This window comes from Corvus hawaiiensis, chromosome 4 (genome assembly GCF_020740725.1).
Source record: "Corvus hawaiiensis isolate bCorHaw1 chromosome 4, bCorHaw1.pri.cur, whole genome shotgun sequence".
In the NCBI taxonomy this organism is placed as follows: domain Eukaryota; kingdom Metazoa; phylum Chordata; class Aves; order Passeriformes; family Corvidae; genus Corvus; species Corvus hawaiiensis.
The window spans coordinates 36,482,087-36,501,771 of NC_063216.1; the positions used below are offsets into that span (position 1 = coordinate 36,482,087).

At 38.5% G+C, this 19,685-nt stretch overlaps 1 protein-coding gene across 6 annotated transcripts in view; it reads left to right on the forward strand.

Annotated features, from left to right (window-relative positions):
• ATP2B1 (ATPase plasma membrane Ca2+ transporting 1) overlaps positions 1–19,685 on the forward strand; it is a 60,855-nt gene that overhangs the window by 10,671 nt on the left and 30,499 nt on the right. For all 6 annotated transcript variants that reach the window (XM_048301423.1, XM_048301422.1, XM_048301424.1 and 3 more), the window contains exon 2: positions 15,268–15,679. In XM_048301423.1, coding sequence (XP_048157380.1) covers positions 15,475–15,679 — 205 coding nt within the window. In that variant the 5' untranslated portion in view covers positions 15,268–15,474. The remainder of the gene's footprint in view (positions 1–15,267; positions 15,680–19,685) is intronic.

Consider the following 19,685-nt stretch of genomic DNA (forward strand, 5'->3'; position numbering starts at 1 on the left):
GTCAAAGCTTTTTAAAGTTCATGTGAAGTTTAAAATGATGGGAATTTATCTTTTCTTTGGGAGGAGGAGTGTTTTGCTGCTCTTCTAGAGGAAACTTTGAGACAAAGGCATTTATTGCACTTGCGTGAGTTTCTCATATACAGACTTCTAAAGAGTGAAACCTAGAAATAGCCACCCAAAAAATTATTTGATAAATGCTTAAGATTGGAAAGAATTTCATATTAGCTTAGCCTCTTACCAACAAGTTAAGAATTGCTGACTTTATTTAAGAAAAAAAATCCAGTCAATTTTGTAGACTAAAAAAGCAAGTGGATGTCTGTCTGTGGAGTTTTTGCAAGGAAAGTATGTTGTCTCATGTTGGCCTAGAGTTTTGGGTTCACCTCCATGAGGTGGCAACAAAATATCAATCTACCTGCTCAAAGTCTATTCCTCTTTCCAAAACTATTTCCACAGCCACCTCTGTGTCAACACCGTTCGGTCATAATTGTCAACTCCAAAGCAAGCTGATCAATGGAAATGCTAAATAAAGCACCAGAGCTCTTGCCTCAGAGGCTGTGTAAAACCAGATTTGCTGGTAGGTGTGTGCCTCCGTGAATGCCAGCAGAAAGGTTTGCTGTTTGTTACCTTCTAGTCCAACGCTGCTACCTGCCTTCCTGGCTCCTTTGCTTGTGGTCGTCTTGAACTCCGAGTTTTTCAGCCTGTTTTCCATGTGAAGTTGTTTTTTAAGAACTGGAAAACCAAAAGGTTTTAGCTTTTCTGCAACTGAGAAACAGCAGAATCCATAGGAATAAAAACTTGAATTGCAGCTCTATAATGGTTTTGGTTGTTGAGTATTTTGGTTGGTTTTTTTCTCTTTTTTTACACATATGAAGCATCAGGCCTTATGGTACTTGTTAGTACTGTTAAAGTTGCTCCTGCCATTTGTCAGGTATGAGACTTTTAAGATGTGACAGCTGGTTGAGGATCAGAAACAAAACACCAACTCTACTGCCCATTGACATACATGTCTATGAAAGACCGAGGAAGTTCTTGGCATGCTTTAAACCAAGTGCATTAGATTTGCAGGCACAGCTCTTTTTGTGCTTTCTTACAAGGTATCTTTTTCACAGCTGATAAGTGAAATGATGTTTGTACTCCCTCTGCTGGCTCTGCAAATGTAGCTTTCATGAGCTTAAATAGCTGAGTAGCACCTCTTACATATATGCCTGTGTGAAATTCTGAGTTAAGAACAGTGTAATGAATGGAAGAGGGATTTTCCTGAAAAATGGGTCAACAAATAGTTGCTGAAAGCTAATCAGGTGTCTCAGATGCTATCTCCTGCTATAAGGGTAAACACCGGTGTTGTATATACCTTTGTAATTGTAGTCTGATCTGGTTTTGTGTATCAACAGTTGGATGGGGCTATCCATTAAAATACTTGTACATCTAGTCATACACATAAGCCCTACTTCTGTAGGTATTGTGTGCTATATGTACTTGAAGAGCTATGATTAGAAGCCTCGCGTGGGGGAAGAACACTTATCTGCTTCCATAAATTAGAGTGCCATATGCATTTATTTGCTTATTCTGAGACTACTTGTTTCTTTCTATGTGCACAGATATTCAATATAAAAATTCTCCGGCACAATGGAAGAAGTTTGGGCTTGAACAAAGTCTTGGTATAGATAGGTATTATGTACATAATCAAAACCATTGCACTTGGAAGTCAATAGACATCTTTACATGCCAATGTGGTTCATTCTGTTATCTTGTTTTCTGATATTATTATTCTATTATACTATTGCTCTAGTTATTTTTAGTCTGTGGAATTCAGTGACAGTTAACAGTTTTAGAGAACCAAAGGGATAACCCACACTAACATACTGGTCAGTAACCGAATAAGTGGAGAAATAAGCCAAACTGGCTTTTTACCATTTTCTAGTTCAAAATATCTCTGAACAAGAGCCCTTGAGCCTTGTAATATGCAGTCTGGATCCTTGTTGTGAAGTCTGAGGATATTTTGTGGATTTTTGACCCTGCAAGGTGCATTTCCTGGAAAGCAGTCTTTTGTCCAGATGCTTTACTTGTATAATTCAAGACTGTCAAATATTTGAGAACAGTAAAACTCAATTAGGAATTCAGGGCAGCCACTGTAGTTTCTCCTGAGGAATTTCTCTTTGGGTGTACCTGTGGCTGTCTGCAGATGTCTTCAGGCATTGCTGTACTGAGAAGGGACTGTTTGGCTGCAAAAAAACAGGCAGTTGACCAGGTCTTCACACAGAGGTTAGAACAAGTAGTCTTCTCCTAGCAAGTGTGTTCCCCCTACTTAATATCCTCCTCTTTCCCCTGCTATTGTGGATTGAGTTTTTGAAGCTTATCCCTGTGACTTGGCTTATGATCAGAATTCAGAGTTTTACTGCCATGCTCAATATATTTTTTTTTTAATGTCCAAAGTACTATTTTAATAAGCATGTAAATTGACAAGTAAACCAAAAATTGTGGACCTCCATAATATAGGCCATTACATTTAACTTAGCAATGTCTGCCTTCAACCCTGGTCTTGTCAAACAAGAACAATGGAGGATTCTCAGTGCACAGGGAAATGCATCAATTTTTTTGGAACATCTAATAGTAATGTTTCAGAAATCTCCAAATTAAGGAGTCAGAGATTCCTGATCTTAATAATAAAATAACTTGGTTTAGGCTTCCTGTGGGTAATTTTACCATGATGCAATTGTTTAAATACTTGAAAATATTTGCTCTGTGAAAAGTACTTTGTGACAGGTAATGGCTTATTTTAATAATAATTGCTCAACAACAAGGTAATGTTTTAGTAACTACCTGCTTTTTCAGTTTTAAGGAAGAAAGCTGTCTTGAACGCCGTTTAGCTTAATTATGTGCCTGAGGCATCACACATCAAACTAGATTGTGACTTTGACAGACAGCTGTGTAGCTGCCTAAAATTGTTTGTTCCTTTATACTTAGTTTGATTCTGGATTCTGACTCTACTCTTTGATCACATTGCTGAGTTCCTTTATAAGATAACTGCTCTACACTGTTCAAATACTAACAAAATTAGTTATTGCACCACCACCCCACCCCTACCCGTCCCTCCCCAAAAAAAACCCAAACAGAACCCCAAACAAACCAACCTCTACCCTAATTTCATGCTGTATTGGATAGAGCAAAAGATTTCAAAGGCAATGGATACATTTGCAGAAATCTGACTCTTGTAGCAGGAATATGACACACTAAGTAGCAACTTGCTATTAGTAATCTAGAGCAAGCTATGAGCTACTGGTAACAAGTCTGAGTGCAAGATACAAAACTACATCTAAATGTTCAGTATAATGCCTGGATTTTTTTCTGAAGGTGAGCTGGCAACATTGTTAATGAGCTGTGCTGCTATGTCTGAATAAACATGAAGGAGATTTAGGCATCCGTTGGTATAAATTTTTGTCTCTCTTAAAGCACCCCTTTCCTTGAGAAAAGGAGGAAATGGAAAACAAATGTTGTAAAACAATGGAAGTAAAATCAAACTAAGAAGTTAATAGGTTAGAGACCATTGTAGAACCTGGCTGTCAGTCTGCTTGTCATGGTGTACAGATCTGAACATGTGTGTAACTTAAATGAGCTAAATTCATAACACCTTTGAAATAAGGTGTGTGCTTGGTTTTCACTGTGTAGGACTGTTCAATAAGTTTCACTTCATCTGCCTTACCAGTGTTTTCCTTACCTCAGATCTGAAAGTGTGAATAAGAAGTCTGCCACTTGTTACTAGCAGACTTCATGCTTGCACCAGTTTTTTATAAGTCTTGTCTACCTCAGGTAGATTTTTTTTTTTTTTGGAAAGGCTACTAAAATAGTGCTTAATTATTGAGGTTTTCGGATGGCTTTTTCTATACTCTCCTTGACAAACTAATTAGAATAAATCATCCTTAATGGGACTGAAAAGCTAGGAGAGCAGTCCTAGCACAGCTGCTTCCTAGTAGTCTGCTTTCTCTTCTCCTAATGCTAGATGTCCTTCAAGCTTAAGGGTCTACTGAAAGTGCTGAGAAACCAGTTGATGGCATCCTTTGAGGAAAACAGGGATACAGGAGTTTGCTTAGGAAAGTCTAGCAATAGGAACAGAGAAGGAATCTCCCAAAATTACCTTCAGAAAGACTGAGTCCCTAACTGTGGGAGATTGGGTAACTCATGTTACATTTTGCTTCATGGTGTAGCATAATTTTTTGTTTATTTCATGGTACTTTATCTTCTCTGTCACTTCCCTCCACTGGGGAAACAGGCATTTCCCTGAGTGTTACTAACCTCAGGCTAGAGAAAGCTCTTGTCTTCCTTACTCTGCTTTACCTGCATGCTGCATAAGAGAAATTTGTGAGTTGCAGGGTTAAGATTAAAAATATAGTTGCTTTCTGACTTAACAAGGGTTTGTCTGTGAGCCCCTACTCAGCTGTTTGGTCAAAGAAACTCGTGCTGAGCTGAGGCATGCTACAGTCAGACGTGCAATGGTGCTGGTCCTTTGAGGAAGTTGTTGGAAGCCATGAGCTGAACATACAAATTTAGTTTATTTAAAGAGTTTGTGCCATGAGCAGTGATGGCATGCACAAATACAAGCAGGATGCTTGAAGTTTGTCACCTAAATGGAGAAGCTGATACTCCTTTCCCAATTCCCTTTCTTCAGAGACACTGTATGCTTTTGGTATTGCTAGAAACAGAATGACTGCGAAAGTTGCACACCGTTACAATGTGCCACTGTAAAACAAACACTTGTGGGAAGTAGCTTTATGCAGAAGGAACAAAGTATGTCTGACTTTGCTGAGTCAGAATAATGATCTGTAGTCTTCATGGGTGGATAGACTCTTGGCCCTGAGGGTCAGCTGCAGCTGAACTATGAGCATTTAGCTGAGCTAAATTCACTTGGCTCTCAATCTAGACACCATCTTTTGGAAGGAGAAATACTAAGCTTATCAAATCCACTAGCAATTGCTGCTGAGGATTCAGAGCTACCTTAGCAGAAGACTGACACCTCGCTGTGTTTGCCAATGGTGTTATGCTCCAGGCATGTCAGTGGCTGCTGGTTTACCACATCAGTTCTGCTAGCCTTGTGCTTTGATAGGGCGGGGGAGTGAAGGGAGTCTAATAGCTGATCCTCAGCACTGAATAGGTTCAGCTGGTTGCGACGAAGTTCTTCAAGGCATGGCATTTCCCTACCTAGGGCAGTGGTGCCAGAGCTAAATTAGACACCTAGCTCACCTCATAAGTTGAATGCTTACTGATTAGACTTGAAGCACAGCTGTTTGCAAAGTCCATTAGGATCCATTGATGCTGGTGAAGACTTAAGACCTTTGGTTTATGGGAAACTGGAGAAGAGATTTCCTTTACTGGGTGGCATAGGACTTTTAAATATTATCATGGAGCATGGTCTCATTTGCATTTTTCCTGAGGGTTTGTTTTTTTTTTTCTAATTAATTAATCAATCATGCACTGATGTCTTTGTAATTTCAGAAGCCTAAAGAGCCATGCACAATAAAGATCTTCACACCTGAAAACTTCAGAAATGAGTATTGTTAATTGCACATAGCCAGTTTGTATAGCAATTTTATATAGCCTACCAAAATGGAGAAATTAATTAAATTTTCTAAATCTGCTTGAGCCATTGTCTGACAGTCAGGTGAATTTGCTGTTCAGTTCAAACAAAGTGTCTGCCTTTCACCAAAAAGTGATGCATCGTGCTATTTGTTTAGTGGCAAGTCACTTGACAACAGAAGGGAGATGAACCTTTCCTTGAGGGGAAATTTAATGCCATCTTAATGGTGGCAGCCACATAGTTCCACGATAAAGATGGTTCTAGCATTAGCTGAATGTGTGTCCTGTCCCTTAAGCTGGCATATGCACACTGCTTGTATGACTTCTACAAATAAATGAGCCTTTCTGGTATCTTGTGGAAAAACTTGTTCAGACAGTAGAAATGCTGCTATTTAAATTTTTTCACGGGGGAGGGGGGAGATCCTTTTTGGATGACAGCTTTCTGCACCACACAGCTACAAGTAGCCCACTCACAGATGTAGAGATACAAAATGCATGGCTACCATCACATCTAGTGGAAGGATGGAGGCTTGGGAACATGGCATGGTGCTTTCTTGCTCCTTGGATCCTGCAGGGGGGCAGATTTCATGGCTAAGAAAAAACTATGTTTTTAAGGATCATAGAAGTACATGGAGAAAGCAAGGCCAGTGGAAAAAAAAACCAAACCAACATTAGTGAAGGAAGAAGTGCCAAAACCATTGGAGTACTGTATAATGCATGAGAGATGGACTTAGAGCAGACCCAAAATGAAGCACCTTCTCTCAGTGGCTGAAGTGCTGTAGAGTAGAAAAGCACACAAGAAGTTACCGTTCTGGGCCTGGGGTTGCCTGTGTGTCTGTTCCAACAGCAGACTTCCCATACTCTATTACTTCATTAATGCTGCTGGCAGAGTCAATGGCTTTTCCCAGTGCAAAAGGATAAGGGTGGCAGGTGTAAGTTGCAGTGTGGTTAGTGTCAAATAGTGAGAGCTGCTTCAGGACCCCTGTGAGTGGGAGTGTTCTGCCTAGTGGGAGTGTGCTACCTACTGTAGCACAGCCGTGCCTTTGGTCACCTGAGGATGTGATGGAATTGCTGCTTTGCTAGATTTACTAAGTGCTGCTAAAATCTCAGCTTTGTGCTTTCTGTCTACTAACACTGCTTATACATTCCCTGTCTTTGTTAAAGAAACAAACTGCTGAGAGAAGTGTTTATTACCTTATATTAAATGATGGACCAGGGATTATCATGTGTGTGCTGATCACAGAGCAGTTAATTTACCATCATTCTACAGGCAGGTGCTGATAGCTATATTGCAGTAATGCCTCAACGTGTGTAAAACAATCCCAGACCAGCAACCAACCCCGCATAAATGAGGAAGTTTGGAGTAGCTAGAAGTGTCTGACAGTGCAGGGTGCATGACAATTTAGCCTTGAAGTGGGTGTCAGACTTCAGAAAGATGGAAGAGTATTATCATGAGGAAAGACTAGTTTTGAAACCGGAGAAGTCCCTGAAGTATAAAGCAGTATGTAGCCTCACTAAATGGTAAAATGTGTCAGATAATACCATGAGATGAAACCTACTGAACATGCTTCTTACCCTGTACTAGAAAGAGGAGGCCAGTATCTAATCCAGTAGAATGGATTAGTGAGCTAAGCTGTCGAAACTTATCAAAAAGAGCTAAAGGGATGACCAGTATAATCATAATGAAGAATTTTGCAAGAGATTTCACACTTGCATTTCTGCAAAGCCACACACTGAATTTTCAAATTCAAGTATTGAGGTAAAAGAAACATAAAAAGGACCCCTGAACTTCTTGCCAGAACCAGCAGGAGCAGCAAACTTGTGAAGTATTTCTCAAAGTGCTGCTCAAGTGTGAGCTAGTTATGATATTTGAATTAAAAACCCCTCCGTCTCCTTGGAAAGAGAAGATGGCAAACATAACTGCAGTTTTTGAAAGGGATTTTCTCAGAATGACTCTTTAGCCAGGTTATTTGGTGTGTTTCTGGCAGGCAGGAATTAATGACATTCAGGGGAAGCTAGCATAGCTTTCAAAATATGGGTTTCTGAACAAGTAAGGCTCTTTGAGGGTTTGAGGATAAAGGTATACTGTGGTCTGGTATTTCCACAAGACTTGTGAAAAATCTGAAGATGAAGGTTCTCAAACTGGCTTGTTACAGGATGAGAGGGAAGCTTCTTAAATTTTGGCCACAAGAGGACAAAACATATATATAAGACTAATTTTAAATTTCCCTTGAAGTTTTCTGAATACAAGAAAAATTGGGTAAGAATGGATTTTTGCTTTAGCCTGAAAACTCATAAATCTAAAACCTCTTGATATCATAACGCATGGTCACAGTCAAAAGCATACTGCTCTGCTTAAATGGACACAAGCATAAAAATACTTTCTGAAAGGAAAAAATGGGGAGTGTTCAAATCAGGATGAAATGGTAAATATAAGTTCTGCGAAAACAAGGTAAAAAGATTTCTCAAGACAAGTCATATACCTGTAGCTGATAAAGTCAGCTGCTGTTTGCTGACATTATTGTCAGAACTGACCAGCTGGATGCATTGCACTGAGCTTTAAATGCAACAAGTAACTGAAATCCAGGAATCCATTCCATCTCTGTTGGATGAAATTTGGTGCCATCTCACTTTACCTTTACTTGAAACTTAGTTGCATATAGTGATGTCATGTGCCTCATTTAACACATACCTGTCAGGGTTTGTGACCAGAACACTTTTTGCATTTTGGGAATGTCAGTAAACTCTGTTGTAGTCTTATGATGCATCATTTTAGTGAGTAGGTTGCCATGCTACCATCCTATCTTTTTTTTTTTAAGAATTTCAGCTTTGTCTTGTAATTTTTGTCTATGGATTTGATGAATGTTGATGAGAAAAGCGTGGTAAGTTGTTAATGAACTTAGTAATGTTAATGGATGACTTTACTACATTTAAAAAAAAAGCACTTTTAGGTTTATATATTATTAATATGACAGATCTGATAATAGCACTTAGTTTACAGCATAATTATCCCAAACTGTGCAGGATTAAGAGACTTGAAATCCTCAGTCATTTATTTAGGACTCAGTGGATCTGAAGGGAAGGAAAATATTGATGGCCATTGGGCAAACATTTTTTTCTTGCATTTTGAACCAACAGCAGGTTTGCCTTCAGCCATCAGCTGCCTTAGTCCAAATTTTGGCAGCTTCACTCACCTCAAGTTAGATGAGGAAGCTGACACACACAGTAAATGCATTCTAGGTACTTGAACACATTCAAAATTACTCTGGAAGGGACTGAGTCCTATTTAGAGGTTAAAACTTTTTTTTTTCACTGGGATTATAGTCTTAAACTGGAATAAGCTTGTATCGCAAACAGTCCTTTTGAATGTAGCCTTCAGTTTATGGTGTCATGGAGCAGAAAGTAGATGAACCTAGGAAAAGGAAGTACAGAGAAGGAAGCTGCAGGGCCTGTGGGTGGAGAAGAGAGAAGCTGCCTGAGTGTTGGTCAGAGCTGTGCACTGCAGGAAAGTTTTAAGTGGTTACGCTTTTGCAATGTTGTCTCTTAAAGTGTTTGTCGTCTTGTGGACAAACCAGCAATGTAATATGAAATAGGACACTATAAAAGCCTAGTATTCTAAACACATGGGATACTTGATGCTTTCTTTAATGATGATCACAGTGGTTTTGTCCTCTGGGGTTTTCCAGTATGTCTCAAAGTCTGATGCTACTTGAAAATGTTCATAGGTTTTCCTGAAGCCCTTCTTGTTGTATCAGTCTGTCTGTTTTTGGATCAGTAATATCTATTTAGTTACCTCAGAAAGTTAATAATTAGTTATAACTTTGGATAAAATAGTTTCCTACTCAGACTATTCTATACAGCACTTTCTCATCTTTTTTCTTAATCCAGCTGTCACTACAGCTGGAGTTGAGTTGTGTGGTGAGTGTGGAGAGGCCATGGCTTGGACAAGGCAGGGCAATACAGGCCTGTGCAGATGGTCGATGGCATATCACCATGTCTGCTTGCTTGCTGGGCTCCTGGCAGAGGCTGTGGACCAAGCTGCTTTGTAAGAGGAGCTCATGTCCTTCATGCCATAATAACTCACCTTCAAGATTTGTACAATTTTTCCTTCCTGCTACCAAAATAGGAGGGAAATGATGCAGAAACCTGTGTGTGAACACTGCTAATTTGTACTACTACCAAACTGACTTCAGACTACTGAAGTCCTAATTTATTAGCTATCATTTCAATACGAAATAAATTAGGGGTCTCAAAGGAAAGGAACCACCAATGGATGAAACTGTTACTACAAGTGTCAATCACAGTAGGCAGCAGCAATCCCTTAGATTAAGTGCCATAAATCACAGAATCACAGAATAACTTGGGCTGGAAAAGACCTTTAAATGTCATCCTGTCCAGCTTCCCTGCAACGAGCAGGGACAATACCAGTGTTTAGACCCAATGCAGAATCTAGGCCAGTTTTTATTTCAGATAGGTAAGTACATCTGCTTCCCAGGAGATTAAGCTTCAGGATGAAATCAGATTTCTCTTTGAAAATGAAGCAGAAGTCGTGACCTTTGATGAATTTACCATTTATAGCACATAAGCTGTGATAGCTGAAACTTGTCATTACAACACTGTTGGGCATATTTAAGGCTGAAGATGATATGCTAAAAACTTTGTGCCCTTTCTCTCTTAGTTCTTCAGTCTACTTGTACTCATCTCTTCATAAACCAGGCTGAGATGTTTGCGCTAAAACAATAGCGTGGCACAGAAATGATTTAGCTCCTATTTGTTCAGTTAGGCACAGTTTAACTTATGGAATAGTGACTTGTAAATGCATGCTATTCTGTGTTAATATTTTGCTTTATCAGCATTTATTCCTTTTTCTTGTGAAACAGCTGGTGAGTTTCTGTCTCCTGTCAAGTAGATGGGAGGGTCTGTCTTACAGTAAGAAGGCTGACCCTGCAGAACAGACCTGAGTCAATTGCAGCGTGATTTCCAGGTTACTTTCTCAATTACAGCTACTTTCCATTGTAATAACATTCCATTATAATAATATTACAGACAGCTTCCCTTTCTTTCTTCCCCCCACCCCTGCAATGTTATGTGATGACGTGAAGCCGTGGATCATACCCAAACTAAAGTACGCAAAAGCATATTATATTTTTTCAGTATATTCAAAGCTGCAAGCAGGTTAAAAGGCATGACAACTGAAACATATGGGGACAGTTATTATCACAGCCACCTCTTGGTATGCAGATCTGTCTGGTATTCATTGAACTAATTAGATTAAACAAAGGCTTTCCTGAGATAATCACTTTGCAAGCCCTTTCCTATATTACAGTGTCCAGTTCTAGTGTGTTGTTGGAGGTCAAATGCTAGTACCAGTTAATGCTCAATATTTGAATGCATACTGTTGTATAAATTAAAGATGTATAAGTTAAACTGTATAAAGGTGTATAAATTAAATTGAATGACACAAGATTTATATTTGCTGGAGCTTTGACTCTTAAAGTATGAGTTTACTTAAGTGTTTTAATATTGATTGAGAAAATTGCATTTCCTTGTAGGTTAGTGAAGCAAGTATTAAATGTAAATGTAATCATAGGAAAGGCTTGGATAGGGGTCTAAGGTATGCTAGGTCCTGTGCATCTGCGAAATAGTAATTGTGCCACTTTTAAGCTCTGCTGTTCACCCTTGTCAGTGCATAGCCTCTGTAAACTATCTCTTCAAGGCAGCCTTAATTTTAATGACTGTAGAACACAGATTATAGCTTTCTTTAAATAGAGGGAATCTCTACTAAACACTAAATCACTAATTATGAAATACTTTCAACTGTGAAGGATGTTTTCTGGAGGCCTTGCTGAAGCATAATTAATGTTCAAGACTGCCTCTATAGTAGCAGCTTTTTGGGGCAGGAGGTTAATGTGGGTCTGTGTCTAAAGTGTGGTCACAGGAACACTTCAAGAAACATGTCACAGCTTCTAGTTTGGTCAGCACAGAATGTTCTGGTAGCACTAAATAGACAAGTAATCTATAGTCTCTCCATGCTTTGGTAAGCATCTCTACATGTAGACTTCTGTTTAGAGCTTTTCCTTTCTCCAGTCCAACTACAGAAGCTTATGAGGTTGTTGAACTTCCAGCATTGGCAAAATTATTTAACCTTTGTTTCATGGGTGATGAGTTTGAATTAGTGTCTTTGTCTGGTAACAAAGCACACTCCCATAGCAATCAACAGTAATTTGATTTGGGTAAGGAAGTTACTCCTCATAAGCAGCTACAATGAGGTGATGTGTCAGTGAAGTTACTACAGCCAAAGAGCAGCAAGGTCTTCTTGAAGGGATTTACACAAGTATCCGAATCCTACCTATGAGATTATGTGCTGCTACTGAAAGGTGCCTCTGCAGTTCAAGTTTTTTTGTCACTTGAGTGTGACAGAGAATAGCTTTTAAAGTTATTCCTAGTCTCAGTGATATAAAGCGATAAACAAAAGTGTCATTGGTAAAGGATTATCCAAAAGTTGATGTGTCTAATGAAAGATAGACGTCTTAATTATTTTGTGTGCAGATTGTTTAAGCTGGACACTAACATAAAACTTCAACTGAATTAAACTTTAAATAGGCTGGAACTTCAGCAGTGTGTATAAATGAGTTTTAGCTTGATCAACTATTTCTTTAATTTAAAATTTGAGATATTAACAGATTGGAAGTTGGAGGTGAGTTACTTTAAACTGTAGTGCTTCAGAGCTCATGCTATTCAGTTATTTCAAATGGCTGATGCAATAATTGAGAACTGGAACATTGGTAAAAACAAAATATTTCATTAATTGGGAAGATCAATACTATTAGATGGTCTGTGTAGCTTAAAAGTGCACTTTTTTATGCTACCGAATTTCACTGTTGATAGTTTCATTATGCATCGCCACTAATGTTACAGAAGTGGACTGTTGGAACTTGCTGTAACAGGAAGTGATTGGATGTTGCGAGATTTGACATCAAAACTGCATTAAGAATATTTCTTAAAGGAAATTTCTTTGCTGATTCCTACAGAAAAATCTCTGTTAAACTAAGTCCATCCTGTACCTGTATGACAAGAAGCTATTGTGCCCTCTGTTGAAATGTCTGGTAAAAATGGGCTACTGAAGCAGATTCTGGTCTGATTTTGCGTAACAACTGATAACGTTTAATCGAGTTTTTATGATCTGGAGCAAAACTGCACTCATGCAGTATTCAGAATTTGAAGTCTTCACACTGTTCCTTTCAATTTTCCTCAGTTCTTTCCTAAAATGGATGCGCCAAACAGTTCGTATCACTACTAGAGCTGCTCTGTAGAACTGCACTGTTTTTGTAGTGTTAATGCATGCTTATTGAATTTGCCTGTGAACCCTAGGGGTCCATTGGTATGTTAGCATGTCATTTGGAGCATATGAGAACCCCCTTCAGTATAAACTTAGTAATGACCAATCACTGGATTATTATTTATTAGTAAAAATTGATATAGATGCATAAAGATGCTAAAACTGGAGTGCAAAGCACATTGAGTTATATTAAGCAGTGTTACTACTCTTAAGTTTACTTACATATGAAAGCAAGTCTTGCTTACTCTACACATATATATGGAGAGAAAGTCTTAAAATGTTTGATGTCAACTGAACAGTGACTAGAGGTGTAGTTTTCCTATTCTTTTCTCTTGGATTTGGGTGTATTTGGGCATTAAGTACAGAGCTCCTGCTAGAGGTTTGAACAGAGCTTTTCTTAATTAAAATTGAATCAAGTTTGATGTAATTGGTTGTGGGGCCTTCTGCTTGGTCTATTTTTGCCTAATTAGCAGCTGCAGCATCTTCTCCATAGCTATACAAACTCATTTGCCTGATCTGCTTCTTGTTATACTGTCATAGCTTATGATCAGATGCCAGCTGATAAATCCTCCTAGGCTACCAGCTGGACAACAACATCCAGCTTTTGGGCATTAGATAACAATGTGGCGTGTCTTTCATACATGGTTTGCATGAATTTCTTCACTTGCAGGATACTCTTAACAGAACACATTACAGTCTTAATCATAACTACATCCTAGCATGCAGGCTAACAATATCATCATGAACTCTTCAACTATTGTAACATTTCCTTGCAAGTAACAGAGAAAACAATGAAGATTTAAAATTAATTTTTAAATTAAATGCTTTGTTGATGTTACAGAATGTTGGAAGATTTATGCATGTGAATATTGATTGCTTTATGCGTTTTGTCTCTGGAAAACAGTGGCTTTTTCAGAATCTCCTGTGATGGGCAGAGAAGAGCAGTTGTAGTTGCAGAAATTGTAGTTCTGCCAGTGATGGGACTGTCACTTGTGATTGTGTGGCATCGGTTAAGGGACTTAGTGTCAGTGGTTGTTCTCAGTGCAAATGAAGTACTGTGGTATGGTGCTTTAAATGGTGGATTTAGTATAGCTGAAACTGATTATTTCCAGAGCAGAAATCTGAGTCCTTCCTGGAACTAGGACCTCAAATTTCTGGTAATTGGGTGCTTATACCTTTACTTCAACATAGACTCAGCAGTTCAGCCAAACAGTCCTCTAACCTGTCAGGGCAGTAGCTAGAAATCTTTTGTTTCCTGATGCTTTCCCTTTGTATTTTTGCCTTTGCTAGGCATATGACACCTGAGGGTCTTGTTGACCTGGAAATGTCCAAGTTATTGTTCCTCTGAGACTGGGAGTCATAATGTTTTGTGGGGGCATATATTGTTACACATGCTCATTGCACTCTATTATGTCAATAAAGCTGACTTACATGATCAGATGTCTGTTTTTGGCACACAGCAAATCTTCACATAGGCATGAGGAGTTTGTGTGTGCACTTCACTGTTGTGTGGGTACATGTGTATGTGCAAAATGCGTCACCTGAGCAGGGATTATGTATAGAATGCCTGTGCAAGTTCAGAGTCCTGTGACTAGATGGTAATTTCTCAGCTACAATGCATTGATCATCAGATGGAAGAGCTGCTCTCAGTCTCCTTATCCCTTCTGTAAGAAGGTGGTATTGTGCAATTTTCCCCTCTCTTCGAAGACTTAAATGGAGATACTGTGGGAGGCTTGAGTTGTGATGAAATAGGCTGGAGCAGGGCTAAAACTGTATGGATGTGATAAATTTATTAAGCGCTAGGTCTGCCTGAAAATATAATCCTGCTTGGAGTGCAAGAGTACTTCATGTGTGGGCTAGCTTAGTGTTGAAGTGTTTTTTCTTGAGGTTTGCACAAATGAATTAATGGGAACACACAAAAGCCTGCTCTTCCCAAACTCTGTGGTGAGAGTGTCATTGGAAAGTGGGGATTTTTAACTTAAACATGTTCCTTTCCCCATGTGACACCACTTGTGGATGTTACAAGCTCCATTTCCCTGGAAACAGATTTAATTTTAGGTATTTTTAAAGGTTCCTGCTTGATGATGAACCATATGGGCATGTGAAGGAAAATGCCAGTGTTAAAGGCAACAGCTGTTAAAAAGTTAATGACTTAAGGAAATCCAATAATGCAAGGTTGTTTTGAGATGGGAAACATCCATTTTTTCCCTTGTCACTCTTGCCTGCAGAATGCAAACTAAAAATATTATAGGAAATTAAGAAATTTGTTCTGTAACCTCAGCACAAAGAATTAGGGTTGTCTTGCAATGCATTTCAGTATAGCTGTTATGTAACTGAATGTGTGTTTATTCTCTCCCTAGATTGTACATGCCTTTTGGCTTTGGGGAACAGAACGCGCCATGGGACAACCTCAAAGATATCTCTCCAGATGGGGTCTCTTGCTTGGGTGATGTGTCTGCTCTCCTGACTGTCTTCATACCCAAAGGATTTATTTTCCTCTTGGAAATATTTTAAGTTGAAATCTTGTTCCTTGCTGGAAACTGTCTGCACTAAAGACTGCATGCATCATGGGTGACATGGCAAACAACTCAGTTGCGTATAGCGGCGTAAAAAACGCAGTAAAAGAAGCTAATCATGGAGATTTTGGAGTTACTCTTGCAGAGCTCCGTTCTCTTATGGAACTTCGAGCTGCAGATGCACTGCATAAAATACAGGAATGCTATGGTGATGTACATGGCATCTGTACAAAGTTGAAAACTTCACCAAATGAAGGTAAGTCAATTTTAACGCTTATTGAGGAAACTCCATTTAGGAAAAGCCTTAGTCAGCAAACTGCTTTTTTTAATAGAATAAAGTTTGTAAAAGTATTTTAGTTACCATAACAAAATATTGCTTCTTGTTCCTCTAAGATAGAGGTATTCCATGGTAATAAGTAATCTAGAGCTTTTTTCAGTTGGTCTAACTGCATGTGAGATGATGTACCAATGAAGTTGCACTTTGAAACACACTTCATTGATGTAGGCACCCATATACGAAACAGCAGTGCGACATAGCAGTGTTCAGCTCACTGTGAAAGCTGTGTGAAAGCTGATGGGAAAGCATCAATTTTGTGAACAGTTCATATGACGGATAGTTCACAATTCAGATCATGCTGTTGTAGACCCTAAGGTTTTAGTAATCTAATGCAGGGCTTATTAATGCTTCTGTGTGGCTGCTTAGTTCTTGCATTTGCTAATGCAGCAACTTTTAAAACTGGTTACGTGTTTTCTATTTGTGCTACATTGAATTCTTAATAGCAGGATCTAGTTTTTAAACCTACAGTATTTCTGTAGATTCCGTTTAAGCGATGTAAAATAACTATGAATATGACTTGAAGCATTAACATGTACTCTTAGTGGAAGGTTTGCAAAGTGACTACAGGATCTTATTCTGTAGAAATAAGTATCTTTTGTGGAGTCATTGCCATGTTGGTTTTAGTGGCATTCTGTAAAGTGTGGCTACATGATGCTTTTGTTATCTAGAGTTATTACTCCAAGATAGATGGTACAAATGTGAAGAAATAAGTAAATAAATTTGTTAAGTCTCCTTCTTGAGAACATTCCAGAAGTTCTCCTTAAGACTTGGCTGTTTCTTACTGCTTCTTCCAATGTAAATGAAAGCTATTAAGTGTATTTGTGAAAGATGGAATAATGTACTGTAGTATCTACATACTGTAGTATTTACAGTAAACTGTACTTAGATAAAAATATGTAAAAACATTAACTGAAACTTATTGTGAAGTCCTGCTGTTATGAGTAATTGAGAATTACCAAAATCAAGATTCTGGCAAATTGTAGTGTCTCTGCATTTAAGGACTCACATAGCTCTTAAACAATGTGGTGTCATGTTGGTGGCAGTAAAGTACCTGCTGTCTTAATCCTGGAGAGCCGTTGCTTTCTGTTCTTCAGAAATGCTATGGAAAGATTTGTCTTCTTGGACCAAGAGCAGCCTACTAATGCCGTAAGGTACCTCTGGGTACATCTGCATTTAGCATGTTTTGACTTGATCTGCTTTTAAAGCCAGACTCCTGATTTCCAGACTCCTGAAATTATCAGTACATGAACTGGGCTCCTCTTACCAAACTGAAAGTAGCCAGCTGACATAGCTGAACTACCAGTGAATGGGAGTAGACCAATTTCAGGATGAAGAAGTTTGTAAAACATAAAGAGTACAAACCTCTGTTCCTTGGCAATTGTAAAGTACAGTGCATGTGTGTGAAGCACACAGTGTAACACATCTCAGATAGGAGCAATAGACTCTCATTACCCTGTTGACCTGTTGCATAATATTGAAAGGCAGTTTCCTTTCTCCATGAAAAGGGATATATATTTGTACAACTGGGAATTGAACCAAGAGTCGAATCTGTTGTACAGTGATCTACAAAGTTAAAGGTCCATTATTACTGCAAGCTAGGTGGGCATACGATTTTAGATAGCCACAATGCACTAAGCACCAAGTTCCTCATATACTGCAGGATTCACTTTGTCTCTTAATGTAACAAACACACAGGCTAACACATGGGAGTGATGAGTGTCAGTGTATTAAAACTCAAAAAGGTTGGATGCCCTTTCCTGCAGATTTATTGTGTTGTACTGAGGGCTGTGTGATCAGGGCCTCTCCCTTTCAAAAGGATTTGACATTGAGATGTACACTGCAATCAGTTAAATGCAGTTGCTGACTTGATAAAAGGGCACTATTTTTTTAAAGTGTGAGAGAAGCTCATAAACACACCAAAGCCTCAACAATTGAACATGGTAACTGGCTCAGAAAAGGCTAATTAAGATGAGTTGGAACAACATCCAACAGAGGTGTCATTTTGGCTGTAAATCACAACATTAAATTTTAGAGAATCAGGTAACCTGCTATAAATTTTTCAGAGGTAGTTCTGGAGAGCCCTTGTAAAAGTAGAACTAGGTCTCTGCTTTTGTCAAATTCAAATCTTAGGTATAGAAAGGGAGGCAATACTAATGGAAAGAAAATCTAGGCAAGATCTTGCAGGAAACTGTTACGTGTTACACTAGTACTAGCTCTCTAAAATCTTGTGGCCCTATGACACTTTTTCCTAATCAGATGCTTTCTTTATGACATGACACTCTTGCCATTATGCAATTACCAGGAGCTTCACAGGAAAAGTACAGGTACTTCTGACATGGTACTCAGTGAATGAGTTCAGCTTGTTCTTTGCTGTGAAGTTGTTTACAATGTAAGGCAATGTCTGTTTTCAGGCAAAATTTGAATCAAACTTATCTGATTTGAAATGAGAAATGGGAACAGTCCTTTACCAGTATTACTTAAAAAAAGGACACCGAGCAGACTTTACTGCTTACATTTATACAAATGTGCAAAATGAATGTTAGACATATTGTTAGTAGCAAAAGTCTGTCTTACATTCTGGAGAGATACAGATATTTCCATAAGTCTACATAATTTTGATTGTCTAGTAACTTATTTCTAATAAAATTTGTATATGAAGCATAAATAGTCCCTTGTCTAATATTTTTCGAGCTTAACCCCAAGTAACATAAATTACCCTAGTTAAGACACATAATGAAGAATATAATGACAGTAGTTTTGACCTCAGGACTGTAGATTGTGAACTGTGAAATTGCCAGCTGTGTGGTAAATGTAGCAAGTTCAGTAATGGCGCATGGTGTATTATGGTGTATACTAAAAATACAAATGGTTTTTGTCTTTGCTAGGCTTATTTACTAATCTTCGCTAAGTGGTTCTGATAGTAGCTTGACTTTATATAGCCTCATTGGGAAACACTTTTCATTCTTCAAAGACCTTTGCTGTATACTTCTGATGTTCTGCACTGTGGTACCCTGTGAAGGGAGGAAAAAAGTGATGTTGCTATGCTAACATTACGTAAATAAATTTCCAAACTCTGCTGTGTTAAAAGAATAGAGAAGTGGTATCTATTGCACAATAGCAGTATGGCCCAGCCTTTTGGAATGACCACACTGTCCTGAGTTTCTCTAGATCCAAGTAATGGATAGCTTGATTTTGAAAACAGTCTTGCAGTGCTCTTTGAGTTGAGAATGAAAGTAAGCACCTTAAAGCTTGAACTGCAAGAAGTGTAGGGTTATGGCTAATGAGTACAATGGCTCCTTTGTATTAAACATGAATTCAAGGTGAATTGAAGAGTGTTAGAATAAATGTAATTCATTATATACACAGAGTATGTTAAATTTGTTTCACTTTTGAAAAGATCTGCTCATAATTTGCTTTTCGGTTACGTGATTATATAGCAGTTGTTAGCATATAAAATTGAGCTTTGCAGTTCAGTAGTCTTTTCAAAGTGTCTTGAAATATGTGATGATTCTAGGAAATGTCTGTTAGAGGTGTTAAATAGCTCCCTTGTTATGAAAGCCAGCTGCAGTGACTGCTGTTCGTATTTATTACCTAGTATGTTTGCAATGCCTTTATCACTAAGCAGTTGGGTTAGCTACTAAAAAAATTTCAACTAAGAAAATAGTTGTCTTTAAGCAGGGGTTGATCACAACCTTGGGCAATATGGTTGAAGTATCCAGACCTTTGCTCTGAACATGCCTTGAAGTTTGGCAATTTTGCTTTGAAAAATGAGCTAGTAGCTTAATTCTGAATGGTGGGTTAGTTAACTGGAAACTTTCAGAGGAATAAACAGGAGGTGTGCTCACAGAAGACCTTGAGTGCATGACCTTGCACTGAAAACACTTGGTATTCCTTTATTTTTAAGATCTTGGCAAGTTCTTGAAAC